The 13216-nt window shown below is 52.0% G+C and overlaps 1 protein-coding gene across 1 annotated transcript in view; it reads left to right on the top strand.

The window, feature by feature from the left end:
* Positions 1-630, top strand: part of LOC147708652 (uncharacterized) — a 334370-nt gene extending 333740 nt beyond the window's left edge. The window contains exon 23 of the mRNA XM_086925378.1: positions 538-630. Within this exon, the coding sequence (XP_086781504.1) occupies positions 538-630 (93 nt within the window). The remainder of the gene's footprint in view (positions 1-537) is intronic.
* Positions 631-13216: the final 12586 nt, after the last annotated feature.

Genomic DNA, 13216 nt, shown 5'->3' with positions numbered 1-13216 from the left:
ATCCTTGCTTCATGCTTGACTAGCTACTCCAGTACAGGGTTTAGTCTTTGACTTCTGGGAAGTGTATTCCTGGTTTTATGTGGATAAACAAGAACTACAAATCCCAGAGTAGAAAGTCAAAACCCACACCATTGCAGTTAGGTATGCATGGATCTGGGAAACTTGTCAAGGAGCTCGGAAACCTGGGGAGCTCAGCTGTGCAGGGTCTACACTGTAATAGCATAAACTTTGGTCCTGAGTTATTGTGCAACTGAGCACTTCATAACAATCATAAGAATTCAGGACAAATGTTAACACTTATCCTGTTTTTTACTTGTGCCGGAGGTGTACTGAAAGCCACATTAGTTATAATACCTGTATGTATTGAATGCAGATAATGTAATTGTTCAATTCAGTTTATGAACCACTATTACTGTTTGGTCATGATTAGCTTATGTTCAGGGTTCAAGTTACCTATAAATGTAAAAATGTTTTCCATTTTTCTTTAACTCCCAACTGAAATGTATATTTATATATGCGTATCTCTTTCTTTTCCAGGCAACACAGCCTTTTCTCCCAAAACTATTCAACTTTTTGAAAAAGCATTCTACACAGATAACTAACACTATTGCTAATATTCTTTTTGGATAATAAAAATAAGACTGCCAAGTGCATATTGTAAAATAGGAAAGAATGTTAAGGACCTTATTGAAAAATAAAATAGTTTGTTGCTGTCTACATGTGATTTGTGCAGCAGATTCAATTTGGTGTATGACTTCATCTTGTGTAATGTTGCCCACCCTAGCTGTGCCCTGTACATACACTTACTCACAAAGTATTTGAATAACAGAGGAAGTTGATGAAAATTGTTTATGCTTTTGAAGAACACTTTTGGTTAAACTATTGTGCCTGATATTTGCCAGATCCAGTAAGTGGAATGACAGCCAACAGGCTGGGCATAGTTCCTTCTAAAATGACCTACATTATGTACAAACTGTGCTAGTACAACAGAAGGTGGCTATCATTTGTTTGTGTGGCTATGTGCAGTGCATGGCTACTTCAAGTGTAGTACTTTTGCCTGAACCATGCTAACAAAATACCTCCAGCAGGTGTTTTATCTATTTCAGGCATGTCAGACTATTTTGTGGGGCCTGATTAACGCGTTCCATGCGTCGGACGGCCCCCGGCTGCCACGTTGGGAGTGTGCGTCGGACGCCTGGGGGGCCTCCAATTACCACACGCGTACAATACGCCTGCACAGTGGGGAAATTTGCACCGCAGCGAACGGGTTAAGCCAAATGAAGAGGCGCACTTAGGACTAACTACATAGATACAACAAACCCCGGTAGTGAAAGTAAATGGAGAGAAATTATTGATATTTCCACTCACAACATCCACCTCGCCTACACAAACAGAATTCCCTTTAGTGTGGACCAATGAACCGGTGTGATACCTAGGTATTCAGATACATACATACCCTGACGTGGTAATAAGAGAGAATTATGGGAACGCAGTGCAGCTTTTTACAGAGGTGATAGAGAGCTGGTTATGGTTACCCCTCTCATTGATGGGCCGAATAGCACTCAGGAAAATGATTTTCTTGTTTGTCAATATACCACTACTATTATCAAAAAACGTGTTTTGCACTTTGCACACACTTATGACTCACTTGGCCTGTGCTGGGAAATTGCTGTGCCTGTGATCGGGAACATTAACCCTCCCTTATATGATGGGTGGGCTGGATGCACCAGACCTTGCAATATACTATAGGGCTTCGCAGATCATACATGCATATTATTGGATTCACCGGCCATCAGTTCTCCCACACTTGTACTGGAAGAGGGAAGCAGCTGAACCGTTATCGCTCCCATGCTACCTGCTAAGCATAGCACAGCGTAAATTCCGCACAATTGACCCAATAGGCTACACGTTACCTACTTAAGAAACGGCAGATGAAAGGTGGATTCCAATACTGTATTCGCCAAAGCTGATGCACATGGTTTCCCTTAAGTACAGATGGGGCAATAATGCGGACACTGCAAAGGGTAAAAATACACAACATGGGAGACCTCTTCAAAGATGGAATCCTGATAACCTGGAAAGTGGTCCAAGACTCGATACCTGAGGCAACTTTGATCACCAGATATAATTGCCATAGAGCATGTCAGTCACTGCGGGCGCTGTTGGGGTCAGACAGAGCAGAACTGCCTGAAAAAAAACCCTGACATATTTGCTCCTGGCAACCTCCACGGCCCGCAGAATTTCAACACTATATAAACTTATGCGACATAGTGATGATCCACTGTTAGACCTGTCAGCCCTAGGGTGGTCTTTCCCTGTGATTTTTGCCCTTGCCTCATTTTTCCCACCTTCTTTTTGTTGGCTCATAGTTCTTCGGGCACCTTTTCATAGCTAATCTGTGCAGGTGCTCTCTACTTCAAACATGGCTGCCACTGGCCCCTGCTACTGCAGCGTGGTCTTTTAGTGTAGCACCCTAGCTGCCAGGAGTAGGCTGGATCCCCATACAATATTGCAATACCAGCCACCCAGCCCCTGTCCATAGGTAGAGTGGGGAAGCTCCTGGAACCTTCCAGAAGGAAGGCGGACCTGACTTTTCCCGCCTTAGAGAGTGGTCACCTGACCTGGGCATATATAAGCAAGGGAGGGAACTTTTTCTAGTCAGTTGGGGCATCACTGACCTGGGGAACCCATGCAGGAGTTTTAGGCGGGAGGGCCTAGTGAGGAACCTATACTACTAGCAGTGACAGGATTTAGGTGCTGCCTCTTAAGCTGATTGAGGTGTCCTGAGCTAGCCCCCTGATCTGGGGGCTGAACCTTGTCGCCTTGAGGCACCTGAGGAGACCTTGTCACTGCAGCTTCGGCGCCACCCACGCAACGCCTCTGAGGCGCTTCCGGCCGTCCTGTGGCTGACTGCCCCTGCGCTGCGTCCAGCGCTGACGTTGACCCCCCCCTCGGCGGCCCCCGGTGCCAGGAGAGGGCCGCTGCATCAAGTCTGTCAGGCCGCACTGGGCCTGAGGTCTGCCTGGGCCCCTGTCACGTGAGCAGGAGCACCGCCGCGTCATCGGCGGCGCCCCCGCCCAAGCCGCGCAGCCATTAGCTGCCCCGAACCAGCCCTTCTCGCAAGGCCGGCACCTGGAGCGGACCGCGACTCATCGCAGAGGGGGTCCGGAGCTGAAGACGCCCCTCCGCCTGGCCCCGCAGTGTGTTTCCTTGCCCCTGGCGCCGGTGCGCTGTGGCAGCGTCTTGCACCGCGCCAGGCCGCGGGAAGTCCCGCAACCGGCGGAAGCTTCTCCCGCCGACTCCAGCCGACGCAAGGGCCCCGGGGGACTGAAGGAAGCAGGTAACCCCCCCGGGGAGGAGGGCGGAAGGCCGGTTAAGGCCCCGAGGTCGCCCCTCCCCTGGGGGAGAACCGAGAGTGGGCCCCGTAGGCCCCTAATGTGCCTCGAGTGACTGGGAGGCCTGGAGTGGGTGTCGAGGTGTGTCGGGCCCTGAGAACTGTGCATGGCCGGAGAAGTAGGCTATTCAGGAATTAACTGTTTTCGGCCCACTGGATGATAAGAGCGTCTAGGCCATTGACTAGTGACTGTCGTGGGCTGCCTGTACTGCTCATGCCTGTTTATATGTCATCAAGCCTGCTGAGAAGAGGGCTAGCTACTTCCCTGTACTGAATTTCTTGCAGGGGTGGGTTTCTACAGTTCCTGATGGGGCCAAACTGTGATACTTATTGATTCATTCTAATGGTATTCTGATGATCTGATTCTGGGTCGCAAAATGATCAGTATTCACAAGGAGAAATGCTTGTGGTTGTTCCTACAAGTTCATCTAGGATCTATGAAATTACCTGTTTGCCTGCTTAGTAGCATACCGCGACAGGCTGTGTTCTTTGAAGTTATCTGTTGTACTGAAGATACTTGATGAAATGTTTTATCCCTTTCTATGAAGTGCAATTTGAAAGGTGTCCATGAGAGGTTTAATGTGGTACTTTACTGCAATGCTATGGTCGCTTCTTGTAGGATCCTCCAGGTTTATGAAAGTACCCTCTTTGCCTGCCGAAGAGTATGATGCGACAGGCTGTGTTATTTAATGTTTCACTGCTTAGATGAGCTGGTTATTATTTTAATGACAAATCTTACTGAGACTGCCTAATGAAATGCGTAAATGAAATACTAATGATTTGCTAAATGCATTACTTGCTTGATCCAAAGTCTATATAAAAGATCTTGATTTTTAAACACAACTACTGGTGTGGTCTCCATTATTGCGCCCACTTCGTGTCTCAGTGGATGAGTGTGTCAAGTAGCTGCTTTACACGCAAGCCCCTGGCTGCCTTCCTGCTCGAGCCATGCTACCCCCTGGAGAGCTGGCAGTCCCAGTTCTTACATTGGTGGTGAGCGGTGGGATCCAGGACCTGTAGCTACTTAACACCGTCCAGTGGGACAGAGTGCGCTGCAATTAATTGGACACCTGTGGTGTTGCAAGCAAACCTAATTGTCCACCACTGTCTAAGTCTGCAAAGTGTGTATGAACCGGTGTTGACCCAGCATTGTTGCCTACGTCCAGAATTTTTCTTTCAGGTTGTCTGGGTCCCCACCTGTCAAAATGGAGTTCCAGCTGGCTGACCTTGATAAGTACACAGTAGTGCAGTTAAGGGAGTTTTGTCAGGGGATGGGGGTGCCTGTGGGGACGAGATCTGTCAAAGAAGAGCTCCGTGCTGCCTTAAAGGCATGGGTAAGGGCCCACCCAGGGGAGAGAGAGGATGAGGAACAGGTCACACACGGGGAGGCGGACACTCAGGAAGACCCAGGCCTACTCAACATTGACATGTCAGACAATGTATTGCCAGGAAGACCTTCCGGGGCGGGGGAATAGTGTATCAAGGGGGAGTGCATCGTCGCAGGAGTATGAGGACAGGAAGGAGGAGAGGCGATTAAGGTGGGAGCTTGCCAAGTTAGAGCACGAGAGGGAGAGAGAGAGAGAAGATAAGCAGTTTGCTATGGAGGAAAGGAAGTTGGCGCATGAGCTTCAGCTCAAAGAAATGGAGCTGAGTGCGCCAGGGAGTCCTAATGGTGGCACTGTACCAGAGGCTCAGCAGGAGCCCAGATTCTGGTTACCTAAGGAGGTGATAGCGAGCTACACCAAGGAGGATGACATTGCCAGGTGGTTGGAGGCATATGAAGTGGCCTTGACTGCCCATGGGGTGCCCGAGAAACATTGGGGAGGTGCTTTGTACTGGTATATACCTCCTGACGTCAGGGGACACCCTCCTGTATCTGGAAAAGGCAGACCAGTTTAGGTACACCCCCATGAAGGAGGCGCTTATCAAACATTTTGGCCTCAACCCTGAAAGGTATCGCTAGAGGTTTCGTGGCAGCCATAAGCTGTCCACACAGAATTGGGTGGATTTTTTTGAGTATGCCCGTAAGGCTCTGGATGGTTGGATGGGTGGCAGCGAGGTGCGTAATTTTGAGGGTCTGTATAACCTTTTTTTGAGAGAGCACCTCTTGGATAAGTGTTTTCCGGAGTTACGCCAACATCTGGTGGACCGCAAGCTTACTGATCCCCGTGAGCTTGCGAAGGAGGCGGATACTTGGGTTAGCACCCAGGTGTCACACAAGGGCCCCGGGGGGGATGGCCCGAAAGGTGGACAGGGCGCCCCCCAGAAGAAAGAGGGTGGAGATAAAAGATCGGAGTTCTCACGAGGCCCACAAACTAGACAGTTTGGGAAAGGAGTAGGTACCCCACCTCAGAAGAGTTCCCCAAAACCCACTTACCCTGACAAGAGTAAGCAGCCAAAAGTGGTCCGGTGCTATGAATGCGGAAAGGTCGGACACTTCAAGGGAGATGCCCAGTGTCGCAAACGACCCCCAGCCCCCATTGGTGGCAAGAGTCCCGGGGTGGCTAGTGTAGCACTTGGGTTGGAGCTGCCCCTAGATAGGGAGGGGGAGTGGACAGGCCTGACCCTGGTTTCACTTGGGGATAGAGAGATGGTCCCAGTGACGCCCTTACCATCGAATACTGCTATGTACCAGCAGAGGGTGAAGGTCAATGGGGAGGAGGTGGACGCTCTGAGGGACACAGGAGCCAGCAGGACCACCGTAGTGAGGCGGCTGGTGTCTCCTGAGCAGGTTGTTCCTGATGTGTACCATCCAGCCGTGTTAGCTGACGGCAGTCTGAGCTACTATCCGATGGCTCAAGTTCCCTTTGAGTGGGGAGGAGTGTCAGGTCCCTTGAGAGTAGCGATCAGCCCTGCCTTGCCTGTGGACTGTCTGCTCGGTAATGACCTCGAACATACCTCCTGGAAGGAAGTGGAGTTTAAGGCCCACACTGAGATGCTGGGATTACCAGGGTAGACTTGCGTAGCCAAGCGGTCCATGGCTGCCCGGCAAGAAGCTCAACCCGGGTTGGAGCCTGAAACCACGGCCCAACCCAATATCGGTCCAGAGGAGAGTGTTGTGGAGGACACACCCCGTGTGATGGATGGGGAGCCCGCGGAGGTAACCCCGGAGTCCGTGGAGGTGGATGTCGTTCCCGTGGGGGACCTGCCGACCCCTGCCGAGTGGCAGGTGGAAGGAGGGCCTACCCGGGAGGAATTCCATCGGGCGCAGAAAGAGTGCCCCACGCTTGAAGGCATGCGGCGACAGGCCGAAGCCCAAGCGGTCAACCAAGAGACCGGCAGTTATCATGTGTATTGGGAGGATGGCCTCCTGTACAGTGAGCCAAGGGTTCCGGTGCATGGATCATCGAGGGCCTTAGTGGTCCCCCAGTGCTACCGGGCCTTTTTGATGGAACTGGCGCATGAGATACCCTTAGCCGGACATCTGGGCCAGGACTAGACCTTTGCAAGGCTTGTCCCACATTTCTATTGGCCTAGGATGAGGGTTGTCTCTGACACCTACTGCTAGACCTGCAAGACTTGCCAGGCCAGTGGCAAGATGGGGACCAAAGTAAAGGCTCTGTTGGAACCACTCCCAGTGGTCGGGACCCCTTTCGAGCGGGTCAGAATAGACATCGTTGGGCCGTTGGACCCTCCGACCTCTGCGGGACATCGGTTCATCCTGGTGTTAGTGGACCACGCCACTCGGTACCCGGAGGCCATCCCTCTGAGGACCGTTACTGCACCTGTGGTGGCGCAGGCCCTGATGGGGATATTCACCCGAGTGGGATTCCCAAAGGTTGTAGTGTCGGACAGAGGCACAAATTTCATGTCGGCCTACATGCAGGCCATGTGGAAGGAGTGTGGAGTGACCTATCGGTTCTCCACTCCTTACCACCCCCAGACTAACGGGTTTGTAGAGTGCTTCAACAAGACCTTGAAGAGGATGATCCGGAGTCTGCCAGAAGACCTGAGGCGGAAATGGGACATCCTCCTCCCTTGCCTGCTGTTTTCATACCGCGAGGTACCACAAAAGGGAGTCGTGTTCAGCTTCTTCGAATTGCTCTATGGCCATCCCGTTAGGGGACCCCTCAGTCTGGTCAAGGAGGGGTGGGAGAAGACTTCGAAGAAGCTTCCTCGTGATGTTGTCAGCTACATGCTGGCATTCCGCAGCCAGATGGCCAAGCTGTGGAAGGAAGCCTCAGACAACTTAGAGGCTAGCCAAGCCGTCATGAAGGAGTGGTATGACTGCAATGCTCGGACGGTAGAGTTGGACGCTGGACAGAAGGTGTGGGTCATGGAGCCTGGGGAGCTTAGTGCCCTCCAGGACCGGTGGACTGGTCCGTACGAGATTGTGGAACGTCGAGGCCAGACCACCTATCTAGTTGACTTGAAGACCCCCCGTCAACACCATTGGGTGCTCCACGTCAACCGCCTGAAGCCCCACCATGAGCGATCGGAGCTTGCTCTCCTCATGGTGACGGATGGGAGCGAGGAGGAGGAAAGTGAGCCTCTTCATGACCTTCTAGCAGCTCAGGAAAGGGATGGTTCAGTAGAGGGAGTTGTGCTCTCCCCATCCTTGACCCGAGAGCAACAGAGGGACTGCCACCAGGTATTGGCGCAGCACGCCTCGTTGTTCTCCCTCACACCTGGAATCACACATCTGTGTACCCATGATGTGGACACAGGGAACAGTCCGCCAGTGAAAAGCAAGTCTTACCGGCTGTCCGAGAAAGTGAGGAACATCATCCAGGGTGAGGTGACCAAGATGCTGGAGCTGGGAGTGATTAAACCCTCCAGCAGCCCAGGGGCTAGTCCGGTTGTGCTGGTGCCGAAAGCGGCTCCACCGGGCACCACACCAGAACTTCGGTTCTGTGTGGACTATCGGGGGTTGAACTCTGTCACCAAGACAGATGCTCACCCAATACCATGGGCAGATGAGCTGATTGACCGGCTGGGAGCAGCCAGGTACCTCAGCACCATCGACTTGACATCAGGGTACTGGCAAATTGCCATGGCCGATGGAGAGAAGGAGAAGACAGCATTCTCCACCCCCGAGGGCCACTTCCAATTTTGAGTGATGCCCTTCGGGCTCAAGAATGCTCTGGCCACCTTCCAGCGGTTGGTGAACCAGGTGCTATCTGGCCTGGAGTCCTTCTCAGCGGCGTATCTGGATGACATAGCTGTCTTCAGTAGCACCTGGGAGGACCATCTGCAGCATCTCCAGGAGGGGCTGCAGGCTTTGCAACGTGCTGGCTTGACCATCAAGGCTAGCAAGTGCCAGATTGGACAGGGCTCTGTCATGTACCTGGGACACTTGGTGGGCGGAGGTAAGGCGCAACCCCTCCAGGCCAAAATTGAGACCATCATTGCCTGGGAGCCCCCCAAAACTCAGACTGAGGTCCGAGCATTCCTCAGCCTCACTGGCTATTACCACAGGTTTGTCAAGGGATATGGCACCATCGTGGCCCCCTTGACCGAGTTGACGTCCAAAAAGCAGCCACGCAAGGTCATCTGGACGGCTGCTTGCCAGGAGGCATTCGAAACACTGAAGCGCGCGAAGTGCACCGCTCCGGTGCTGACCACTCCGGACTTCCAAAAAGAATTCATCGTGCAGACAGATGCCTCAGAGCATGGCGTAGGTGCCGTGCTATCGCAACTCAACGATGATGGCCAAGACCAACCTGTGGCCTTCAAGTCCAGAAGACTCCTCCCTCGGCAACAGCGATGGAGTACCATCGAGCGAGAAGCCTTCGCTGTGGTCTGGGCTTTGAAGAAGTTGAGGCCATACCTTTTTGGCTCTTGCTTCCTAGAGAGGCGAAAACCTTAAGTTGCTAAGGTGGTCCATTTCCCTACAGGGGATAGACTTTAGGGTGGAACATCGGCCCGGAGCTGACCACGCCATTGCTGACGGTCTCTCCCAGTTTTTCCGCCTTAGTGACGAGAACTCCCTAGAGGTTGGGTAGCTCTCCCCACTTTCAGCTGGGGGGACGCATGTTAGACCTGTCAGCCCTAGGGTGGTCATTCCCTGTGATTTTTGTCCTTGCCTCATTTTTCCCACCTTCTTTTTGTTGGCCCATAGGTCTTCGGGCACCTTTTCATAGCTAATCTGTGTTAGGGTGCAGGTGCTCTCTACTTCAAACATGGCTGCCACTGGCCCCTGCTACTGCAGCGTGGTCTTTTAGTATACCACCCTAGCTGCCAGGAGCAGGCTGGATCCGCATACAATGTTGCAATACCAGCCACCCAGCCCCTGTCCATAGGTAGAGTGGGGAAGGTCCCGGAACCTTCCAGAAGGAAGGCGGACCTGACTTTTCCCGCCTTAGAGAGTGGTCACCTGACCCGGGCATATATAAGCAAGGGAGGGAACTTTTTCTAGTCAGTTGGGGCATCACTGACCTGAGGAACCCATGCAGGAGTTTTAGGCGGGAGGGCCTAGTGAGGAACCTATACTACTAGGAGTGACAGGAATTAGGTGCTGCCTCTTAAGCTGATTGAGGTGTCCTGAGCTAGCCCCCTGATCTGGTCCAGTGGTAGGGAACCCCAGGGTCCATCTGCAGTGACTGAGGAAAAACTCTTCAAGCTTTCAGCTCAACCCCCCCCCCCCCCCCCTCTCAGCAACTTCAAGAAACAAACACCCAAGGGCGCAGAACCATCCAAGCGCCAAGAAGATTGCTTGCCTTTGACCGGAGACTGCTGGGGGATCGACCAGGTACTGGACTGTGCTGCCCTGCGCACTCCCTGCCTTCATTTGGGCGGGTCTGGCCCTACCTGTCTCCCCCCCTGACTGAACTGCCTGCAGTCCATGCTGAACTGTGTTCTTAGCGCTATATTCTATTCCCCTGTCCAGCGCTGCAGGTGAGACTGCCTTCCCTCCTGCCAGCATTGACTGCTGACTGACTTGCCAAGCGCTGTGTTAAAGTTCACTGAAATCGACCCCTCGCCCTGCCGGTGTCCAGCGCTGTGAAGCCCCCTGAGCGCTTCCCTGCATTGGCGCCAAGCGCTGAACCTTGTCGCCTTGAGGCGCCTGAGGAGACCTTGTCACCGCAGCTTCGGCACCACCCATGCGACGCCTCTGAGGCACTTCCGGCCGTCCTGTGGCCGACTGCCCCTGCGCTGCGTCCAGCGCCAACGTTGACCCCCCCCTCGGCAACCCCCGGTGCCAGGAGAGGGCCGCCGTATCAAGTCTGTCAGGCCGCACTGGGCCTGAGGCCTGCCTGGGCCCCTGTCACGTGAGCGGGAGCGCCGCCGCGTCTTCGGCCGCGCCCCCGCCCAAGCCGCGCAGCCATTGGCTGCCCCGAACCAGCCCTTCTCGCAAGGCCGGCACCCGGAGCGGGCGCGACTCATCGCGGAGGGGGTCCGGAGCTGAAGACGCCCCTCCGCCTGGCCCCGCAGTGTGTTTCCTCGCCCCTGGCGCCGGTGTGCTGTGGCAGCGTCTTGCACCGCACCAGGCCGCGGGAAGTCCCTCAACTGGCGGAAGCTTCTCCCACCGACTCCAGCCGAAGCAAGGGCCCCAGAGGGCTGAAGGAAGCACGTAACCCCCCCCGGGAAGGAGGGCGGAAGGCCGGTTAAGGCCCTGAGGTTGCCCCTCCCCTGGGGGAGAACCGAGAGTGGGCCCCGTAGGCCCCTAATGTGCCTCGAGTGACTGGGAGGCCTGGAGTGGGTGTCGAGGTGTGTCGGGCCCTGAAAACTGTGCATGCCCGGAGAAGTAGGCTATTCAGAAATTAACTGTTTTCGGCCCACCGGATGATAAGAGCGTCTAGGCCATTGACTAGTGACTGTCGTGGGCTGCCTGTACTGCTCATGCCTGTTTATATGTCATCAAGCCTGCTGGGAAGAGGGCTAGCTACTTCCCTGTACTGAATTTCTTGCAGGGGCGGGTTTCTACAGTTCCTGATGGGGCCAAACTGTGATACTTATTGATTCATTCTAATGGTATTCTGATGATCTGGTTCTGGGTCGCAAAACGATCAGTATTCACAAGGAGAAATGCTTGTGGTTGTTCCTACAGGTTCATCTAGGATCTATGAAATTACCTGTTTGCCTGCTGAGTAGCATACCGCGACAGGCTGTGTTCTTTGAAGTTATCTGTTGTACTGAAAGTACTTGATGAAATGTTTTATCCCTTTCTATGAAGTGCAATTTGAAAGGCGTCCATGAGAGGTTTAATGTGGTACTTTACTGCAATGCTATGGTCGCTTCTTGTAGGATCCTACAGGTTTATGAAAGTACCCTCTTTGCCTGCCGAAGAGTATGATGCGACAGGCTGTGTTATTTAATGTTTCACTGCTTAGATTAGCTGGTTATTATTTTAATGACAAGTCTTACTAAGACTGCCTAATGAAATAAGTAAATGAAATACTAATGATTTGCTAAATGCATTACTTGCTTGATCCAAAGTCTATATAAAAGATCTTGATTTTTAAACACAACTACTGGTGTGGTCTCCATTATTGCGCCCACTTCGTGTCTCAGTGGATGAGTGTGTCAAGTAGCTGCTTTACACGCAAGCCCCAGGCTGCCTTCCTGCTCGAGCCATGCTACCCCCTGGAGAGCTGGCGGTCCCAGTTCTTACATCCACCAAATAAAAAGTCGCGGCGGGAATGGCAGGAGGACTTGGGCATAATAATAACATACAAGCAATGGGCATGCTGGTGCTCAATCACTAAGAGCATATCGCAAAATGGCAGACATCGCCTGGTGCACTTTAAATATCTCAAAAGAGATACAGCCTGCGAGGTGAAAGGTGCGGTGCTGAGAATGCTGGGTTTGGCCATCTTGCTTGGTCCTGTCCTGAGATACAAGCATTCTGGTTAAAAATGGCAAATGAGCTCCAGGGGATGGTGAGGCAACCAGTTCCAGACTCTCCAATGCTAGCCTTACTGAGTCTAGACTGCGACGTACCAAAACAATATAGAAAGTTAGTGCCAACAGGTCTGCTGCTGGCAAACAGACAAGTTGGAATGCACTGGATGAGAGGCCCGGTGCTGACGATCCTGGAATGGTACGCCGATATGACCTATTGTAATACCAATGCATACATTTTTAAAGCCTTGATGCCGATTCGTAGCAGACCACGTGACATATGGGGACCATTTAAGATTTACCTACACAGTAGAGCAGAAACCCAGAACGATACGAATGTCCAGCAACCAGAAGAACAGGAATGGGATGGGGGAGGTGAGGATAATAGATAAGGTAAATGGGGGGCATGCATGCTGCGATAGCAAGGCCACAGCAGAACTAAGGCCGGAAGTTTTATCCCATTAAACAGATTGTTTAAGAGACCCAGGTATGCACTGACGACGTACAATACCTGATATAGTTACAAGATGTATATGTGAAGATTGGAGTTGCAACCCTAACAATCATTTTTCATAGATGCCTGTTTATGTCCCCATGGAGAAATGTGCTACCCTATGCCACATGTAAATACATGCTTCATATTTATACTGTAAACGATGTCAAAAGCAACGAACTGCACTTTATTTGAAAATGATAAATATATATATATATATATATATTTTTTTAAACATAGAACTAACTCAGCACAGCCAGCATCTGGCACCACTTAGTTGTATCAGCCGTATTTGCTGCCTAGTAATTAATAAACAGAGCTAATACATCTCCTTTTTATAAGGTAAATATTCACCAACTGGCTTTGCAACTGCTGGTTTGTAAAGGATAGTTTCAAAAAGTAAAAGAAATGTTATGTTATGTTATGGATATTTGGAGAGCGCATGGCTACCCGAAGGTGTCCCAGCAGTAGCCGAGAGAGAGGTAGGTCACAGCAGCTTAGTAGGAGGGGTTTTGAAAAAAATAAGTTTTCAGAAGCTTACGGAC

Source organism: Lissotriton vulgaris, chromosome 6, assembly GCF_964263255.1.
Source record: "Lissotriton vulgaris chromosome 6, aLisVul1.2, whole genome shotgun sequence".
Lineage (NCBI taxonomy): Eukaryota > Metazoa > Chordata > Amphibia > Caudata > Salamandridae > Lissotriton > Lissotriton vulgaris.
Note: the sequence above shows the minus strand (reverse complement) of the source record. Positions and strands in the feature narration are given on the sequence as shown.